This window comes from Theropithecus gelada, chromosome 12 (genome assembly GCF_003255815.1).
Source record: "Theropithecus gelada isolate Dixy chromosome 12, Tgel_1.0, whole genome shotgun sequence".
NCBI classification, from domain to species: Eukaryota; Metazoa; Chordata; class Mammalia; order Primates; family Cercopithecidae; genus Theropithecus; species Theropithecus gelada.
In genome coordinates, this window is record NC_037680.1 from 3,445,675 (window position 1) to 3,465,020 (window position 19,346).

The 19,346-nt window shown below is 37.4% G+C and overlaps 1 protein-coding gene across 1 annotated transcript in view; it reads left to right on the forward strand.

Annotated features, from left to right (window-relative positions):
* Positions 1-19,346, forward strand: part of MAP3K2 (mitogen-activated protein kinase kinase kinase 2) — an 89,694-nt gene that overhangs the window by 40,791 nt on the left and 29,557 nt on the right. Inside the window, exons 2-7 of the mRNA XM_025403862.1 lie at positions 3,859-3,920; positions 7,707-7,825; positions 8,990-9,030; positions 10,794-10,893; positions 16,643-16,756; positions 17,140-17,227. Of these exons, the coding sequence (XP_025259647.1) occupies positions 3,914-3,920; positions 7,707-7,825; positions 8,990-9,030; positions 10,794-10,893; positions 16,643-16,756; positions 17,140-17,227 (469 nt within the window). The 5' untranslated portion in view covers positions 3,859-3,913. The remainder of the gene's footprint in view (positions 1-3,858; positions 3,921-7,706; positions 7,826-8,989; positions 9,031-10,793; positions 10,894-16,642; positions 16,757-17,139; positions 17,228-19,346) is intronic.

Consider the following 19,346-nt stretch of genomic DNA (forward strand, 5'->3'; position numbering starts at 1 on the left):
AGTAAGAAATAAGAAACAGGTATTCAAGTCTTAGCTTTGTCCAACTTTATAAGTTATATTATCTTTTTGGCCCTCAGATTTTAAAATAAGATATTTAGACTAGATGTTTTCTTCTCAGCTGTTTAAAATTTAGTCTTACATTTGTCTTGATTAAAAGTCCTAAAAACTGAGGTAATATAGTGCTTGCCCTTGAAATGGGACTGATTGGCATGAGGAATGGAGCACTTTCTCGAGGCCAGTCTGGGTGGCTCACACCTGTAATCCCAACACTTTGAGAGGCTGAGGCAGGAGGACTGCTTGAGCCCAGGAGTTTGAAACCAGCCTGGGCAAACACAGTGAGATGGATTTTAGATGCTGAACCAACCTTGATTTTGTTGGATATATCCCAAATGTGCAGGTTATATAATTTGTTTTTTAATGTTCTCGGTTAGGTTTGCTAGTATTTTATTGAGATTTTTGCATCTATTTGTGAGATACTGATGTTTAGTTTTCTCATCTTGTGATAGCTTTGTCTGGTTTTGGTATTGGAGTAATACTGGCTTCACAATGAATTGGAAAGTGTTCCTTTTTTTTTTTTTGGAACCGTTTTTGTAAATTCTGTAAATGTTTGAAGCGATCTGGTCCAGGGCTTTTATTTGTGAGAAATTTTTCATTTCTCGTTTAGTCTTTTTATAGGTCTGTTCAAATTCTTAATTTCTCCTTGATGAGTCAGTTTTGGTAGTTTCTTTTTAGGAATTTGTCTGTGTCATCTAAGTCATCTAATTTGTTGATGTACAATTTTTAATAGTATTCCCTTATCCTTTTTATTTCTGAAAGGTTGGTGTAATGCTCCCTTTTTAATTCTTGAATTTGATTATTTGTGTTTTGCTGCTGCTGCTTTTGATTAGTCTAGCTAAAAGTTTATTAGTTTTGTTGATCTTTCCAAAGGGCCAATTTTTGTTTTATTGATTTTTTAAAATTTCAATGGTGTTTTTATTTTCTACTCCCTATTCCTTTAGCTTGTTTCAGATTTAAATTGTTCATCATCTTCTAGTATTTTAAGGTCAAAGGTTAGGTTATTGATTTGACATCTTTCTGGTTTGTCAATATAAATATTTACAGTTATAAATTTTATCTTTCGATGCATCCAGTAAGTTTTGGTTTGTTGTGTTTTCATTTTCATTTATCTCAAAGTATTTTCTAATTTTCCTTATGCCTTCTGTTGACCCACTGATTATTTTTGAGTATGTTTTTTAATTATCACATATTCGTGAATTTTCCAGATTTCCTTATGTTACCAATTTCTGATTTCATTGGATTGTTGTCAGGAAACACACTTTGTGATTTCAGTCCATATAGTTACTGAGATTTGTTTTATCACCTATTATTTGGTCTGTCTTGGAAATGTTCTATATGTATTTGAGAAGAATGTATATTCTGCTGTTTTGAGGTTGATTTTTCTGTAGGTGTCTGTTAAGCCTAGTAGTTTTATAGTGTTGTACAAGTCTTGTATTTCCTCATTGATTTTCTGTCTACTTATTTTATCTGTTATTGAATAGCAGGGCATTGAAATCTCCAACTTTTATTTTTGAATTGTGTGTTTCTTCCTTGAATTTTATACTTTTTTGTTTTGTGTATTTTGCGACTCTGTTGTTAGGTGCATATAAGTTTATAATTGCTATATCTTTTTGATGTATTGGCTATCTTTTATTATAAAATGCCCTTTGTCACAACAATTTTTGTGTCATAATCTGTTTTGCCTGATAGTGGTATAGCCACTGCAGGTCTGTTTTGACTACTGTTTGCATAGTATATCTTTTTCTATCCTTTTACTGTCAACCTATTTTGTCTTTGGATTTAAAGTGTGGACCAGGCATTGTGGTTCATAGTCCCAGCACTTAGGGAGGCCAAACTGGGAGGATCAGTTTAGCCCACGAGCTCGAGACCAGCCTAGGTAATCTGTACAAATCTTTTTTAAAAATCAGCTGGGTGTGATAGTGTGCACCTGTGGTCCCATGTAATCGGGGGTGCTGAGGTGGGAGGATTGCTGGAACCTGGCAGATCAAGGCTGCAGTGAGCTGTGATCATGCCAGTGCACCTCAGCCTGGGAAGGAGAGCAAGACCCTGCCAAAAGAAGAAAGAGAGAAAGAGAGAGAAAGAGAGAGAGAGAAAGAAAAGCGTGTCTGTTGTTGGCAACATATTCGGGTCAAAATGTTTGGGACCAGAAGTTTTTTGGATTTTTTCATATTTTGTAATATTTGCATATACATAGTGAGGTATCTTGGGAATGGGACCCAAGTCTAAACATGAAATTCTTGTGTTTCATATATATCTTACTCATATAGCTAAAGGTAATTTTATGTAATTTTTAAATTGTTTTTGAGACAGGGTCTCGCTGTGTCACACAGGCTGGAGTGCAGTGGTACAGTCATAGTTCACTGCAGCCTTGACCTCCCTGGCTCAAGCAGTCCTCCCACTTTAGCCTTCCAATTACCTGGAACTATAGGCATGCACCACCACACCTGGCTTTTTTTTCTAATTCTTTTTTTTTTTTTTTTTTTGGTAGAAATGGGAGTCTCCCTGTGTTGCCCAAGCTGGTCTCAAACTCCTGGGCTCACATGATCCTCCCACCTTGGCTCCCCCAAATTGCTAGTATTATAAGTGTGAGCCACTGCACTAGCCAACAATATCTTAAGTAATTTTGTGTCTGAAACAAAGTTTCTATTTTATTACCCTTGTAGGCCTCTTGCATGGGGGAATTTGGGCATGCATGGAAAAGATAATATTGCAGTGGAAGGGGCTGGGAGGGTCTTTTTTCTCCTGGGGGATGCTGAATAAACTGTGAGTTGTGCGTCTGCCTTTTGACTGTGACATACCACATGAGGTCAGGTTTGTGGAATTTTCCATTCATAGTATCATGTTGGCACTCATCGTATATTTTTCATCTTATTTTCTAGTTGACCTGGGAATTACAGTTAACATCTTGTAATAACATAGTTTGAGTTAATATCAACTTAATTGCAATGGTATACAAACAGTTTTTTTTTTTTTAAGATTTTTTTTTTTTTTTTTTTTAGGCAGTCTGACTGTATTGCCCAGACTGGAGTGCCACAGCTCACTGCAACCTCAACCTCCCAGGCCCAAGTGATCCTCCCACCTCAGCCTCCCAAGTAGCTAGGACTGCAGGCATGCACTACTGCACCTGGCTAATTTTTTTATTTTTTGTAAAGGTGGGTTTTCGCCGTGTTGGACAGGCTGGTCTCGAACTCCTGGGCTCAAGCAGTCCGCCTGCCTAGGCCTCCCAAAGTGCTGGGGGTGTGAGCCACTGCTCCTGGCCATAAACACCTTTCTTTTATGTAACTCTATCCTTTCCCTTTCCTGTGTACTGTTAATATTATATGAATTATATTATTATGTATTGTATACCCAGCAACACAGTTATAATGATTGCTTTATGTAGGTTTTTTCTTTTTAAACCAATATATTAGTTTCCTATTGCTGCTTATATAGAAAAAGAGTTAATGTAGCGGGCCTGATTGCTTATTTTTAGAAGGCCTGCTTAGGAGTCAGTCTTTGGCTGACACCTGAGAACTTGGATTTCAGGAGGGGTCCTGCCTCTAACTGATAATGGTTTGTACAGACACTATGGTTTATGCTGAATAACTGCTTTTCTTCTGGGAGTCTGGAATTTTGCTATGTGTTAGGCAAGGGGGTGCCTACATGATCAACCTTCAATATAAAACACCTCCCCCCAGCAAAATGTGTAAAGTATTCATATTGTATATTTCTCATTAGTATTATTTATACTGTTCTTTTTTCTTTTCGTGGCTCATTTTCTGTTTCTTTTTATTAATATGTTAATCTGTTTTATCTTCTAAGGCAATGCTGATGGGAGAACCATTTTCCTGATTTTCAAATTGTTGAGCTGTTTGCCATGATGGGTGAGTTCAAACTAAAAGCATATTTCAGCTATAATTAAAGGATAGAATGGAAGTGAAAAAACTGTCTCTATTATGTGCTATTATAAACCTTTTTATAAATAAATTTTATGATATAGCAGATTTATGAAATGTTTTATATTTACTTAATAGACTTAATTAAAGTACTTTTTGTGTTGCTATAGCTTTAGAGTGATCATTTTATGCATAACATAGTAGGGACATTCAAAATAAACTGTTAAGATGTGTTGCGATTTGCTTAAAGTCTGATGGCAAGAGAGGAAACATAAGATTTTATTTTATGATTCATAGAGCAGCAAATCATTGGTGCTCAGGGATGATATGTTGTACAACTCTTGGTCGTATATTGTGGTATAATATTAGTTTAAAGAGACTAAAGTATGGGAATGGATTGTGTATGTTCAGTTTACGTATCATTTTGTTTTCCTCTTTACCTCCTTTTTGTTTTTTCCTTTTCTCCTTTGTGTTAAGGGTTCCAGCATGAGGCAGGGATTAGACAGGAAGGCACTAGAAGGAAATGGAGTCATGAATGGCCTACCCTATCCTAAATCAAGAAAAATGGGACTGAGTAGTTGGATGCTGAATTTTGAAACTTAGACTGATCCTGGGATTTAATTCTGACATTTACTTGCCAGAGTTTGCCTTTATCACACATTTTCTACTTCTTGCTTAACAAAACACACACACACACACACACACACACACACACACACCCCCTCATGAAGAACTTATATTTGCCCATGTGATGAAAGTGGGGGCTAGGACACTTTCACTGTGTGTCATTGTAGCAAGTTTGTAAGCTTAGACTTCACCTTCCTACTTTAAAATTTTTCCTTCCACTTCCTGTTCTGTAGTCATGAGTATCAGTGCCCTCTTGGAGCCCAAATTCTCTACTCTAGTTAGCCTTACTTTCAGCTCCAAATTGGATGTGCTTTTACTGAACTCCTTTCTCAACTTTTCATTTTGGCTGCTGTCACTTGTACTCTGTGTATCAATCAAATTTATTTTTGTCAGCCTCAAATAATACTGCTCTATAGAAGAGCAACAATCATTGCTTAAAAACATGTATAAAGGTAGTCACAGAACACCATGACAGATGTTTGAATTTTTGATTGAGGATGTTCTTCTGTTACTTATTTTTCAAATATCATGAATAAGCATATAAGGTATTTTTTTTTTTTTTTTTTTTTTTTTTGAGACGGAGTCTCGCTCTGTTGCCCGAGCTGGAGTGCAGAGGCCGGATCTCAGCTCACTGCAAGCTCCGCCTCCCGGGTTTACGCTATTCTCCTGCCTCAGCCTCCCGAGTAGCTGGGACTACAGGCGCCCGCCACCTCGCCCGGCTAGATTTTTGTATTTTTTTAGTAGAGACGGGGTTTCACCGTGTTAGCCAGGATGGTCTCGATCTCCTGACCTTGTGATCCGCCCGTCTCGGCCTCCCAAAGTGCTGGGATTACAGGCTTGAGCCACCGCGCCCGGCCACATATAAGGTATTTAATTCAACATTTCTGATAAAAGATTTTTGAAAAAATTATTTTCCAAATATTTTTTGGTTTTATGCTCAATTGAATGTCCTTCCAACATGTGTCAGAAACCCATTGTACTTACCCATAAGTACATAGTGAAACCGCGTCTCTACTAAAAATACAAAAAATTAGCTGGGCATGGTGGTGGGTGCCTGGAGTCCCAGCTACTCGGGAGGCTGAGGCAGGAGAATGGCATGAACCTGGGAGGCGGAGCTTGCAGTGAGCCGAGATCACGCCACTGCACTCCAGCCTGGGCAACAGAGTGAGACTCTGTCTCAAAAAAAAAAAGAAAAAGAAAAAGAAAAAAGAAATAAGTATATATAAATGTGATAATCAATTTTAGCCAAAGGCCCTCCCCCAAGGCTTTTGACATTGTAATATTAAACATATAAAATTGTTTAAATTCAAATGTTTAGGTTTCTTCTAATAAAAATTAGAACAACATAGATAAAGAATTAGAGTTACCACTTTGGGAGGCCAAGGTGGGAGGATCACTTGAGCCCAGGAGTTCAAGACCAGCCTGGGCAATACAGTGAGACTCCATCTCTACAAAAAAAAAATAAAAAAAGAATTAGAGTTCTTCTGTCCCTAGTGTAGAATTAAGGATTTACTTTTTTTTGCGGGGGGACGGATTCTCACTCTGTTGCCCAGGGTGGAGTGCAGTGGCATGATCTCAGCTCACTGCAACCTCCGCCTTCTGGGTTCAAGTGATTATCCTGCCTTAGCCTCCTGAGTAGCTGGGACTACAGGTGCCCGCCACCATGCCCGGCTAATTTTTGTATTTTTAGTAGAGACTAAAAGTAGGGTTTCACCATATCGTCCAGGCTGGTCTTGAACTCCTGACCTTGTGATCTGCCCCCCTCGGCCTCCCAAAGTGCTGGGATTACAGGCGTGAGCCATTGCGCCTGGCCAAGGGTTTAACCTTCTTAAAGAAGGTCACATCAAATGCTTTTATTCCAGTTGAGATCGTTCTGAGCTTATTGATGGGTGCATCTATTGTGATTATATTGTACCTGTCTGTGGCTTGGTTACCTATTTGGCTAAACTAACATTATGATAAAACTTTATTTTATAAAAAATACTTGGTGAAGAATTATAAAATTTTCTCTTAACCTGGAAATATTAATAAATTAAACCAATAATAAAACCTTATAACTATTACTTTTAAATTTTAATATGCAAATAATTTCACTACAAAATAGAATATATGAAATGTTACTAAAAATTAGTAAATTACAGAAGTCAGCTATTTGTGTGTTTGAGAGACTATTAGGGCTATTGTCAGAATATTTTTAGTGATTCCCTTTGTAGGATATGGCATGTTTTTTTACTACTCCAAGAACATAAGTTACTGCTCACCAAAATGGTTACATTTTAAAATATAAACTGTAAAGTCTCATGATTCCTTTATTTACCATTTGTGATTATCGTTAGTAGAATTGATTTACTAGTGAAAATAAATTAAGTTGTCCCTGACGTCTTCCAGAGAGCTTATAATTGGCATTACTGGCAGGCACATGCTTTTAGTCTCAGAAAGAAACAATTGGTATATTTAGAAGAGTCTAAAAGTTCATGTTCATGTTCATGATCCTTTCTCTCAGTTTTATGGACTTGGTACTTTTTCTAAAGAAAGGAATTTTCTTACATTGTTACTGACCATGATCTTTAAATAGTCTGTTTTTAGTCTTGTCAAACCTTATGGTGAAGAAGTTTGAAAGAGCATTTCCAAATACAGTAGGCCAGTATTCACAGGTGAAGCTTTTCTTTGTTGCTGACTCTTAAGTATTGATGAAAGAAAAAAAAAAAAAAACACCTTCCAAAATTAAGTCTGTACTTTGAACATAAGTGCTAAGTAATGATATTTATACAAAGTTGTTTATTTTTTTCCCTCTACTTTTTAAAAGATTTTAGATATCTTGATGTTTTCTTTAGGAGACATAGAAAAGAATTCGTTTTAACAGGGCAGTTTTGACCTTATCTAGGATATTAAATCAGTGGAAGAATCAGAATGACTTCATCTTGTCTATTAGTGTCACATGTGTGGACTAATGGTAGAGCTTGAGTCTATTGCAATTTTATTTTACCAAAAGGATAGGCATTAAAAATGTTTTAGATGGATTTTTGTATGAAATTAATACATTCTCTACTTTAAATTTTATTATAAATTTTGTGTGATGTCTATACATGTTGATATATATGTCACAATTACAATTCTATATATGTGTTTTATTTCAAAATTACCTAGATGATCAGCAAGCTTTGAACTCAATCATGCAAGATTTGGCTGTCCTTCATAAGGCCAGTCGACCAGCATTATCCTTGCAGGAAACCAGGAAAGCAAAATCTTCATCACCAAAAAAACAGGTGTTTATTTTAATAAGTATATTTTGTTTTTATATGAATTACTTTCCTTTAATACACTAATCTTATGGAGGACTTGTTTAATGTGTTTAGCTTTTACACTTTCGAATCAAGTATTTTGTTAGTGTTTGTTATACATTTTCCCATAAGAGTGTGTGTTCATCTGTTAACAATAGCAAAGACATGCAATCAATCTCAATGCCCATCAGTGGTAAACTGGATAGAGGAAATGTGGTACATATACACCATGGAATTCTATGTGGCCATAAAAAAGAACGAGATCATGTCCTTTCGGGAACATGGATGGAACTGGAGGCAGTTATCCTTAGCAAACTAATGCAGGAACAGAAAACCAAATACCACATATTCTCACTTATAAGTGGAAGGTAAATAATGAGAACACATGGAGACATAGAGGGGAGCAGTAGACACTGGGGCCTACCGGAGGGTGGAGGGCGGGAGGAGGGGGAGGATCAGGAACAATAACTAATGGGTACTAGGCTTAATACTTGGGTGACTAATCTGTACAAACAACCCCCCATGACATGAGTTTACCTGTATAAGAAATGTGCTCATGTACCCCTGAACTTAAAAGTTAAAAAAAATTTTTTTAAAGTATGCATTCATAAAGAATGGTAGCATTCTGCAGCCAAGGTTGACCCCTTCCCAGAAAAAATAAGGTAGCATTTCATTTAATGTGGTAACTGTTTTCCAAAGCTGACATTTCATCCATTTTTCAAACACTTAAGCAAATTGTTTTTTGTTTTGTTTTGTTCTTCAAATAGTCTACTCTGGATTTTTAGAAATGAGGATGATTTTGATTTTGATAAATCAGATTAGTTTGGGATACTCAGCATGACATACAAAAATATAATATTCTGTATTTCCCATAACAGGATCAGCAAATGTCTCATACTCCTGGTACCTTCACTAGTAGATCTTGGTGTTCTTTCCTATTGAGCCCAGATTCAGCAACATAATTCTCAACTTTTTAGCAGACACTATCAATTGTTTGGAGCTGGTACAGAAATTCAAACTTCCTTCCTCGTCTAGTCTATTTTAAATGAATGGCTAAAAAACAATATGATTTAGAAATTGTAGGAGTTTTATCTAATCTCTGAATGATTTGTCTGATCTCTGAAAGACTCAATTGTCATTTCGTTACAGAATGATGTCCGAGTCAAATTTGAACATAGGGGAGAAAAAAGGTAAGGAAAGAAACATTACATGTTAATTAATTGATTTAATCAAATGTGTATTCTAATTAAGCTGTTGAAAGGTTCTTTTCAGATTTGAATGAAGTTTCATGGTTTACAAATTGAGAATAGAGTAGTCCTTGGGAATGTGTAATGTGTTTAGACTTAACATAGATAACATATGTCAAAATTCAGGCCAAACATCAGAAATGATTAATGTGTTTGCAATTTTCAGAGATAAATAAGATCATTGCTTAATACAGACTTTAAATATTGTCATTTCCTTTTACTTTTACTTGAGGGAAATTAAGTATATTTTTTCCTTGTAATTGTTTCATCCCGCAGATACTATATAGCATTTATATACGTGAGCTTAACACTCACAATTCTGATTATTCTGAAGAGACCTCAATGCTATGACATGTATGTCATTAGCGATGTTGAGGAAAGTGAATTGGACTAGTGGCTGTAAATTATTTAGCAGAGATGTAAACCTAGCCTTCTACTTGGTATCCGTATCTCAGTGCACAAATTGTAGGATGGTAGTTCACAACAAAATTGCTGACAAGACCTAATAGGAGTTAAGGCCGATGGAATTTTTTTTTTTTTTTTGAGATGGGGTCTTACTCTGTTGCCCAGGCTGGAGTGCAATGGCGTGATTTTGGCTCACTGCAACCTCCACCTCCTGGGTTCAAGCGATTCTCCTGCCTCAGCCTCCCGAGTAACTGGGATTACAGGCGACTGCCACCATGCCCGACTAATTTTTGTATTTTTTAGTCGAGATGGGGTTTCACCATATTGGCCAGGCTGGTCTTGAACTTCCAACCTCAGATGATCCACCTGCCTCAGCCTCCCAAAGTGCTGGGATTACAGGCATGAGCCACTGTGCCTGGCCTGACAATGGAATTTCATATCTGCTAGTAGTGTCTCATGAAATAATATAGTGAAAAGCCTAACAGTTTTAAGGATTTTAAAGTGGCTCACAAATCATATAAGCGTATTTTACATAGAAATATTTAAAACTGGAATATATCAGATAAACCATGGAACTCTCCAATCTATTTTCCTATTTATGGATATTTTCCCAATTTTTTCATTCATTCAGCATTATTTGTTGAGTACTTAGTATATATATGCTAGGCCCTGGAGGAATAAAGGGAGCAAAGCAGACATAGCCTCTTTCCTTACGGGTCTTATAGTGTGGTATTGGTGGTCTTCAAGCTTTAGGTGCATGCTCTCAAGGGGCAGCACAGGCCAATCCTTTGGGAAATAGAAAATACTAGAATTTTAATCTTTTTAAAATATTTATTTTGGAAGTATGCCTACATGATACATGTACCCCAAAATAATGAGTTGATAAGGATACAGAAATCAAAATTTGAATCCCTGGAGAACAACTTTATTCTTTTTAACAGTTTCATTTCATTCTGTCATAAAGATGTCACATAGTTAAGTTTAATCACTTTCCTCAATAAACATTTTGCATTGCTGTTTAACATTCATATGGTAGTTTCAGTGCAAATTAAAAACTGCAGAAAATTTTGAGAATTTCTTTTTTAAAATTTGTATTAGGATAAAACAGACTTCAGAGTTTTTGAATTTTGGGTTGAAAATTTGTGCCTGTGATAAAAAATGTGCTGTTGTAGTGTTTAAGTAAAGTGAATATTTACATAATTTTAAGTTAATTTTGTATCTCTCTAAAAGGAGATAACTGTTGCAAGTTTATTATTTAACTTTGCCTAAGAAAATAAAATCTTAAAATTGTGTTTATATAGAATCCTTCAGTTTCCCAGACCAGTTAAACTGGAAGATCTGAGATCTAAAGCTAAAATTGCCTTTGGACAGTCTATGGATCTACATTATACCAATAATGAGGTAAACACATACAGTTTAACTTTAGTAGATCTTATCTTGAAAAGTAATGTGTTCGTTTAAGAGACCGCTTTTAAGACTTGTGTTTTTATTTAGGGATTGATAAATATATGGTATGTCAGAAGAATAAAACCTAAGTAAATTTTAACTGACTAAAATGGATTTTTTTCATTGTGGAAAATAATAGAGGGTGCTACTATGCAAATAATTGAATGAGGGCATATTATAGGGGAAAATACATGTATTGGAATTTTGCTGCTTATTTATGGTTTTGTTTTTATTCTATGTACTTTATCGATGAACTGTGTTTTCCTGTCATACTCTACTTGGCTACAGATGACAGAGCTTTGGTAGTTAAACAATTGAGTTAAAGGATTATTTTAGTGTTGGTCAGGGCTCAATTAGATTATTATGTTTCGGAATCAGTACATATGATCTTAAGGGGCTTGCTTTAGCAATGAGGAGCTCTGTGTTGTGGAGACACTCTTTTTTAATCCCCTTAGGATTGGATTCAATGATCTTTGAAGTTTCTTTTAGTTCTTAGGATTCTGTGAGATATCAGGATCTTGTGATCTTAAAATTTGTAGGACAATTTAGTTAATAATTGTATTATGGTTAGTAATTAGGTGAATTTGGTTTTTATATTCAGAAAGCAATTATTAATTTTTCAGGCATCATGCTATAATTTATAAGTTGCAGTGCCTGATGGAGTAGACCTTATAGACTTGTGGTACAAGCAAGCCATTAATAAATGAGCTATTTCAATATATGAAGTTCTTTGAAAGAAATGCATAAAGTAGGCCAGGCATGGTTGCTCACACCTGTAATCCCAGTACTTCGGGAGGCCGAGGCGGGCGGATCACGAGGTCAAGAGATCGAGACCATCCTGGCCAACATGGTAAAACCCCATCTCTACTAAAAATACAAAAATTAGCCAGGCATGGTGACGCTACAAAAATTAGCCAGGCATGGTGACGCACACCTGTAATCCCAGCTATTTGGGAGACTGAGGCAGGAGAATCGCTTGAACCCAGGAGGCAGAGGTTGCAGTGAGCTGAGATCGCGTCACTGCACTCCAGCCTGGTGACAGAGCAAGACTCTGTCTCAAAAAAAAAAAAAAAAAAAAAAAAGAAATGCATAAAGTATTGTGATGAAGAATAAAGGGCAGAGCACAGTGGCTCATGCCTATAATCCCAGCACTTGGGGAGGCCAAGGCAGGAGGATCACCTGAGGCCAGGAGTTCAAGACTAACCTGGGCAACATCGCAAGACCCCATCTCTACAAAATAGTAAAATTATCTGAGTGTGATGGCATACACCTGTAGTCCCAGCTGTTTGAGAGGCTGAGGCAGGGGGATCTGAGGTGGAAGGATAGCTTGAGCCCAGGAATTTGAGGGTACAGTGAGTTAGAGTTGCACCACTGCACTCCAGCCTGTGTGACAGAGTTGTCTGAACAAAAAAGAATAATTTTAAAAAAAATGTCTTGAACTTGTGTCATTATCCCATAGGATGATGACAGGGGAACCTAGACATATCTTTTTTTCTTTTTTCTAAAATTGTATTATGGAAAACTTTCAAATGCCAAGATACATTAAGACTACAGTATTGTCTTTATCTACTAGCCTAGTAGGTCTATCAAGAACAATGAGGTTAGCATGACATGATTTGTCCATATTATACCTGTGCCAGCTTGTAAGAACTGCTGTTTTTGTTTTTGTTTTTTTTTTTTTAATGACTTTTCCCAGTTTGCTATGTAATTTTTTTCTGGGGTTTTCTTGAGGATTGACATCAAGCTAACTTCTTCTTCTTCTTCTTCTTCTTCTTATTTTTTTTTTTGAGACAAGGTTTCACTCTGTCACCCAGGTTGGAGTGCAGTGGCCCGATTTCACCTCACTGCAACCTTTGCCTCCCAGGGCTCAAGCGATACTCCTACCTCAGCCTCCTGAGTAGCTGGGACCACAGGCAGGCACCACTGCACCCGGATAATTTTTGTATTTTTGGTAGAGACAGGGTTTCACCATGTTGCCCAGGCTGGTCTCAAACTCCTGAGCTCAAGCGATCCACCTGCCTGGGCCTCCCAAAGTGCTGGGATTACAGGCGTGAGCCGCTGTGCCTGGCTTGATCTGTATTTTTAAGAACCCTTTCCCATTTTCTAAAAATTGGAAAATTGCTCCATTTTTAGTTTATTTTTCTCATGCTTTCTGAAGGATTTCTGTGAGTGGTTCTACCATTATATTTTGGTGGCCTCTTGGCAGGAATGTGGTAGAGGTGGCATTAGGATAAGATTACATTTAAGATTTCTTGCAACCCTGAGATTCTGTGAGTGAGCCGTGTCCTGTCTCATATCTTGACATATTGTCCCAAGCCAAATGCATCATCTTGGACACTGGGGGTAGGAAAATCTTAACTAGTTTTGTGGACATTTGGACAAGCAAAAAATTCATTTATACTGCATGTCATTCCACTTCTATAAATTTTTTTTCTAGTGTAATATTAATTTCTCTGTTCAGAATGAACCATTACTCTATAAACTTCCAGTTGGCTAGAATTGAAACTTTAAGGAAATTTAAGCAGAAATATAAGCTGGGGTTGTTTGGATTTGTTAGTTTGGCTTCTCTTTAATAAGGTGTGTGTGGGGGTGCGTGTGTGTGTGTGTTATGAGGGTTGGGTGTGGAGGTGTTCAGGGGGTGTGTGTGTGTGTGTGTGTCAGTGTCATGGGGGTTGAATGTGGAGGTGTTCAAGCCAAGTAAGGATTTTCTAAGATCACTTCCATTTTAGATGAGTAGAGCAGGAAAAAAATTTTTTTTTTTTTTTTTTTGAGACAGCATCTCCCCATCACCCAGGCTGGAGTACGGTGGCACAGTCATGGCTCACTGCAGCCTTGACCTCCCCAGCTCAATCAGTCCTCCCCCCTCAGCCTCCTAAGTAGCTGAGATTACAGACATGCACTACTATACCTTGTTAATTTTTGTATTTTTTGTTGAGATGTGGTTTCACCATGTTGCCCAGGCTGGTCTCAAACTCCTGGGCTCAAGCAATCCGCATACCTCAGCCTCCTAAAGTGCTGCGATTACAGGCGTGAGCCACTGCCTCCAGCCTAGAGAACCTTTTAATGGCTATCTTGATACTTCACTGTGTAAAGTCAGGAAGATAATTCAGTTCTTTCAGATTTCAGTTCTATTTAATGGTTCTCAAACTCAATTTTAAGTTTCCTTTCTAGAAAGGATTTATGTCAACAAACAACTGATTTATCAAAAATAGGCCAGAGGGTGTTAGATTTCATGAATGAGACTGAAATGAATTCACCAAGCAAGAAAACATTCTCTGATTTATTTAGTATAGTGTAGATAACCTGGGACTTGTGTTCTTGACTCTTAATCCTCATTTTACAGTTTGTAATAGGTAACCTTAGAACACAGGCAGGATCACATTAGGTCTGTAGGCAGTGCCTAAGCTGCTGCACCAGGCACTCCTCCAGGAGGTTCACATTTTACAGCAGCAGACTGAAGAAGAGCAGAATCATTTATGTTCATATTTTTTTTTCTGTCATTTGATTTAGTGTTTTTTTCCCCCAAAAGTAGCAGTATCTTGGAGAAGTAAACAATCCAGTTATAAATGTATAGTAAAAGTAAGTATTCAGATTTTCCCCTCAAATGAAAAATCGGCAGAACAGTCATTATTATTGCTTTAAAATGTTTCCCAGTGCTTAAAAAGTAATAGACTATTGAAGATAGAAGCAAGATATACCAATATGTTTCATAATTGGTGGGAAATAGAAATGTATTTAAGTAGATCAGTAGATCAAGCTTGTTCTATGATACCAAACAGTTGATAATTGTATTTTATTAGAAAAAAATTTTCATAGAGCAAAAAGAGCCCAGTTAGTTGGTCACTTACAGTAATACAAAATTAGCTACAAACAGAAATTGGGATTATATTTTAAGAACAGAGTAAGTAAGTGCAAGCAGATTGTCTGAGGGAATTCACATGAATCTTTCTTTATTTTTGTGTCTGGCAGCATTTCTTATAACAAGGACTTTTTTGGCTGGGTGAGGTGGCTCACGCCTGTAATCCCAGCACTTGAGAAGGCCCAGGTGGGCAGATCATTTGAGGTCAGGAGTTTGAGACCAGCCTGGCCAACATGGTGAAACCCTGTCTCCACTAAAAATACAAAAATTAGCCACACGTGGTGGTGCATGCCTGTAAACCCAGCTACTGGGGAGGCTGAGGCTGGAGAATCACTTGAACCCAAGAGTCAGGTTGCAGTGAGCTGAGATTGCCACTGTACTCTAGCCTGAGTGACAGTGAGACTCCATCTCAAAACAAAAAATCAAAAACCTCAAGGACTTTTTTCATAAAGAAGTCTGCAGAACGAACACACACCATACCAGCTAGTGGATTGGGTTCAGATTGAGCTTTTACCACTGTGATATTTATTAAACAGCATTTACCAGGTTGTCTGCTCTTTGCTCACTGCTGGTATGGGGGTCCTTGTCCTCAAAGAATTTGTACTGTAGAGACTCCAAATTAACTCAGCCTTGCATTTGAATGGCTCGTGTATTGTGCTAAGTAGAGCAGGTTAACTAGTGCAGAATATGTTCACTTGTTTTTATTCTGTTCCTCTTTCAATGAAATGGAGTATACTTCGATGTTCTTGACAGTCTTCTTAAGTTACTAAATTGACTTTTTTTTTAAAAAAAAGAAGGTATTTTTATTTTCTTAAATTGTATGAATTATGCTTTTTCTCATAGACCTCTTAGGTGCTTTTGTCCTCTATAACATCTGCTGCATGAGAAGACTAATGAAAGCAGATTCCACATTGAGGGTTTACTATGGAATAGTTAACTCATTAGCTTATTTGTTTTAGTGTATAGTGGTCAGGTCACCAGGCTCAGAGAGAAGAACTCTAGGTGGGCCGTAGATTGCAGATATGTTACTAGCGGTACCCCTCCATGGCAGCTGTCCTCCATGGCAGGTACTCAGGATGCTGGTATGTTGAAGAGCACACCAGCTGAGAGTACAAATTTGTGGTTACTATTGAAAAAACTGGCTGGGCACGGTGGCTCAAGCCTGTAATCCCAGCACTTTGGGAGGCCGAGGCGGGCGGATCACAAGGTCAGGAGATCGAGACCATCCTGGCTAACACAGTGAAACCCCGTCTCTACTAAAAACACAAAAAAGTAGCTGGGCGAGGTGGCAGGCGCCTGTAGTCCCAGCTACTCGGGAGGCTGAGGCAGGAGAATGGCGTAAACCCAGGAGGCGGAGCTTGCAGTGAGCTGAGATCGCGCCACTGCACTCCAGCCTGGGGGACAGAGCAAGACTCCATCTCAAAAAAAAAAAAAAAAAAAAAAAGAAAAAAGAACTGAGTTTCATCTATACAGAAGAAAAGTAGTACCTTTATTTCATATGGTCTTTGTCTGTACTCCTTCATGCTTTTTGGGGGCAAACATACTATAACTTAAATTTAGCAACATTATGGAAATATCCTAGAAAATTAATCTTTAAATGTTATTTTCTAAAATAATGTAATGATTAATAAAGACAAATTTAAAAACATCTATGTTCATTCTAAGATTTTAGTGGTGGTAGAATGAGGAGGGCAAAACAATCTACACGTACACATTCAGACTTTCATCATAGGAACAAATCACAGAGCAAGGCATTTGGACATTTGTAATTCCTTAGTAGTGGAGATGCTCGTGGAAGACTTGACCTGGTGAGATAGCTGCATGATTCCTTATGTTTGTTTTTAGTTGGTAATTCCATTAACTACTCAAGATGACTTGGACAAAGCTGTGGAACTGCTGGATCGTAGTATTCATATGAAGAGCCTCAAGATATTACTTGTAATAAATGGAAGTACACAGGTATGACTTGGGATATTTTTTTCAGTAAGAATTATAGGACTTAGGCTTGTAAAAGTTAATATATGAAACATAATTATGTTCTGTAATCATTGCAATATTTTCATTATGATCAAATGTAAACTTACATCCTTTAATTACTATACATTAATATCCTTGCTCCTCAAAACCACAGTCATAGTTATACATAACTATAATATGTTGTACATATGAAGCTAATAGAAACTGACAACTTAGAAAGAATTATGTTAGAATTAAAATTTCAAAGAGAAGATTTGATTAAGGCTCACAAACTATATAAAATGGTTTGTACTTGGTAGGGGAGAGGATTCTGTTTAAAGCCCCAAGGAGGAAAAATAGCATTAACTGTCTTTTCTCCTTTGTAGGCTACTAATTTAGAACCATTGCCATCACTAGAAGATTTGGATAATACAGTATTTGGAGCAGAGAGGAAAAAACGGCTTTCTATAATAGGTAAGAAAGCTGGTGTCTGAATTATGAAATGAATGATTTCTCAATTTCTTCTCCATCCTTTAATGTAGTGCAGCACCTAAACATATTCCTGATAACTAATATCCTATTTCTCTACTTCCTGTAATTTAAGTTAAATACATTATTTATTTGATGTCCCTTGGAAATTCAAGTTTACAGGATTAGTAATCTCCAATTTAAATTCTTTGTTTATATATTGAGGGTATTTTAATGTCAACAAATTCAAATAAAACTTTAAAGAGGTTTTAGGCTGGGTGTGGTAGCGCATGCCTGTAATCCCAGCACTTTGGGAGGCCAAGGCGGGCAGATCACAAGGTCAAGAATCAAGACCATGCTGGCCAACATGGTGAAACCCCATCTTTACTAAAATTACAAAAATTAGCTGGGCATGGTGGCACATGCCTGTAGTCCCAGCTACTCAGGAGGCTGAGGCAAGAGGATTGCTTGAACCCAGGAGGTGGAGGTTGCAGTGAACCGAGATTGTGCCATTGCACTCCAGCGTGGTGACAAAGCGAGACGCCATCTCAAAAAAAAAAAAAGGTTTTTTTTTTTTTTTTTTTTTTTGAGGCGGAGTCTCGCTCTGTCACCCAGGCTGGAGTGCAGTGGCCGGATCTCAGCTCACTGCAAGTTCCGCCTCCCGGGTTCACGCCATTCTCCGGCCTCAGCCTCCCGAGTAGCTGGGACTACAGGCGCCCGCCACCTCGCCTGGCTAGTTTTTTGTATTTCTTAATAGAGACGGGGTTTCACCGTGTTAGCCAGGATGGTCTCGATCTCCTGACCTCGTGATCCGCCCGTCTCGGCCTCCCAAAGTGCTGGGATTACAGGCTTGAGCCACCGCGCCCGGCCAAAAGTTTTAATCATACAAATAGAATGGAGGAAAAAAATTGAAGTAATTATAATATATTAAAATTAATAGACTGTAAATTCACAAGCCTTTCTCTAAGGTTTTAGTGATTGCCAAGAATGCTGTCAAAATAAAGATACTAAGAATTTTTATATTATGCTTTATTATTACTTTATTATTATTTGTTTTCATTTGCCATTTATTGTCAAGATTATGATATAAAGAAATAAAGATTTTGCATGCTGTGTTTTTAAGGTGGCTTTATTTTTGCAACATGAGTTGGACATAGATACTCTGAACTCTCCATTCTGTCTGTTCTTCAATTTGTATAAAACATGGATAATCTACATTTTTATTTGATAAAAGCATTACATTGTTTCAAAAAACCACTGGTATAAATGTTCTTACAGAGAGGGCAGTGAGTATGGCCATTAAAGATGGCATGAAAACATGTATGAGGGGCGGATTTAAAAGAGAAAAGTTAAAGAGGAGGAAAAACAGATGAATAGGAGGACGCAGGAGAGTTTGTCAAAATAAATGTGGTTGGGAATCTGAAAGAGATTGGTAACAGAAGAGGATTGTTGATAATCAAAGAAAAAATTGAATTGGCCTGTGAACCACCGAAAAAATAGACATTATTCGTGTTCTCTTTTGGTCCCCAGAAGAAGCTATTTTATGACCATTTTCTTCTAAGTGTCTGTCTACATAAGTCCTACTTTGGGTTTCAGGAATGCAGAAATGTGAGCAGCAGAGGTGATACACAAGCAAAATACAAATGGCTTGTCCTTTTCGTTCAGATGTATTTCGATACAGTTTTAAAATTTGGTGAAAGAACATTTGAAATAGCCAAATTCAAATTCCAGCTCTCTGATGAACCTGAGACCAGTAAATGTGTCTTCTTCTTTAAGTCATGGGATTGTTGTAGCATTAAATTGAGAGAACACTTGTACATTTTACTTTTCAAACTAGAAAGCTCATTGTACATTTGTACATTGTACAAAGCTCAGATGTTCATTGTACATTTCTTTCTTTATCTCCATTTCTTATCACATTATGGTACTTGTCATTTTATTAAAAAATTGCTAATTCACTTTATAACTAAGATTACAGGCACCTGCCACCATGCCTGGCTAATTTTTATATTTTTAGTAGAGATGGAGTTTCATCTGGCATGTTGGCCAGGCTAGTCTCGAACTCCTGAGCTCATGTGATCCGTCCACCTCGGCCTCCCAAAGTGCTGGGATTACAGGCGTGAGC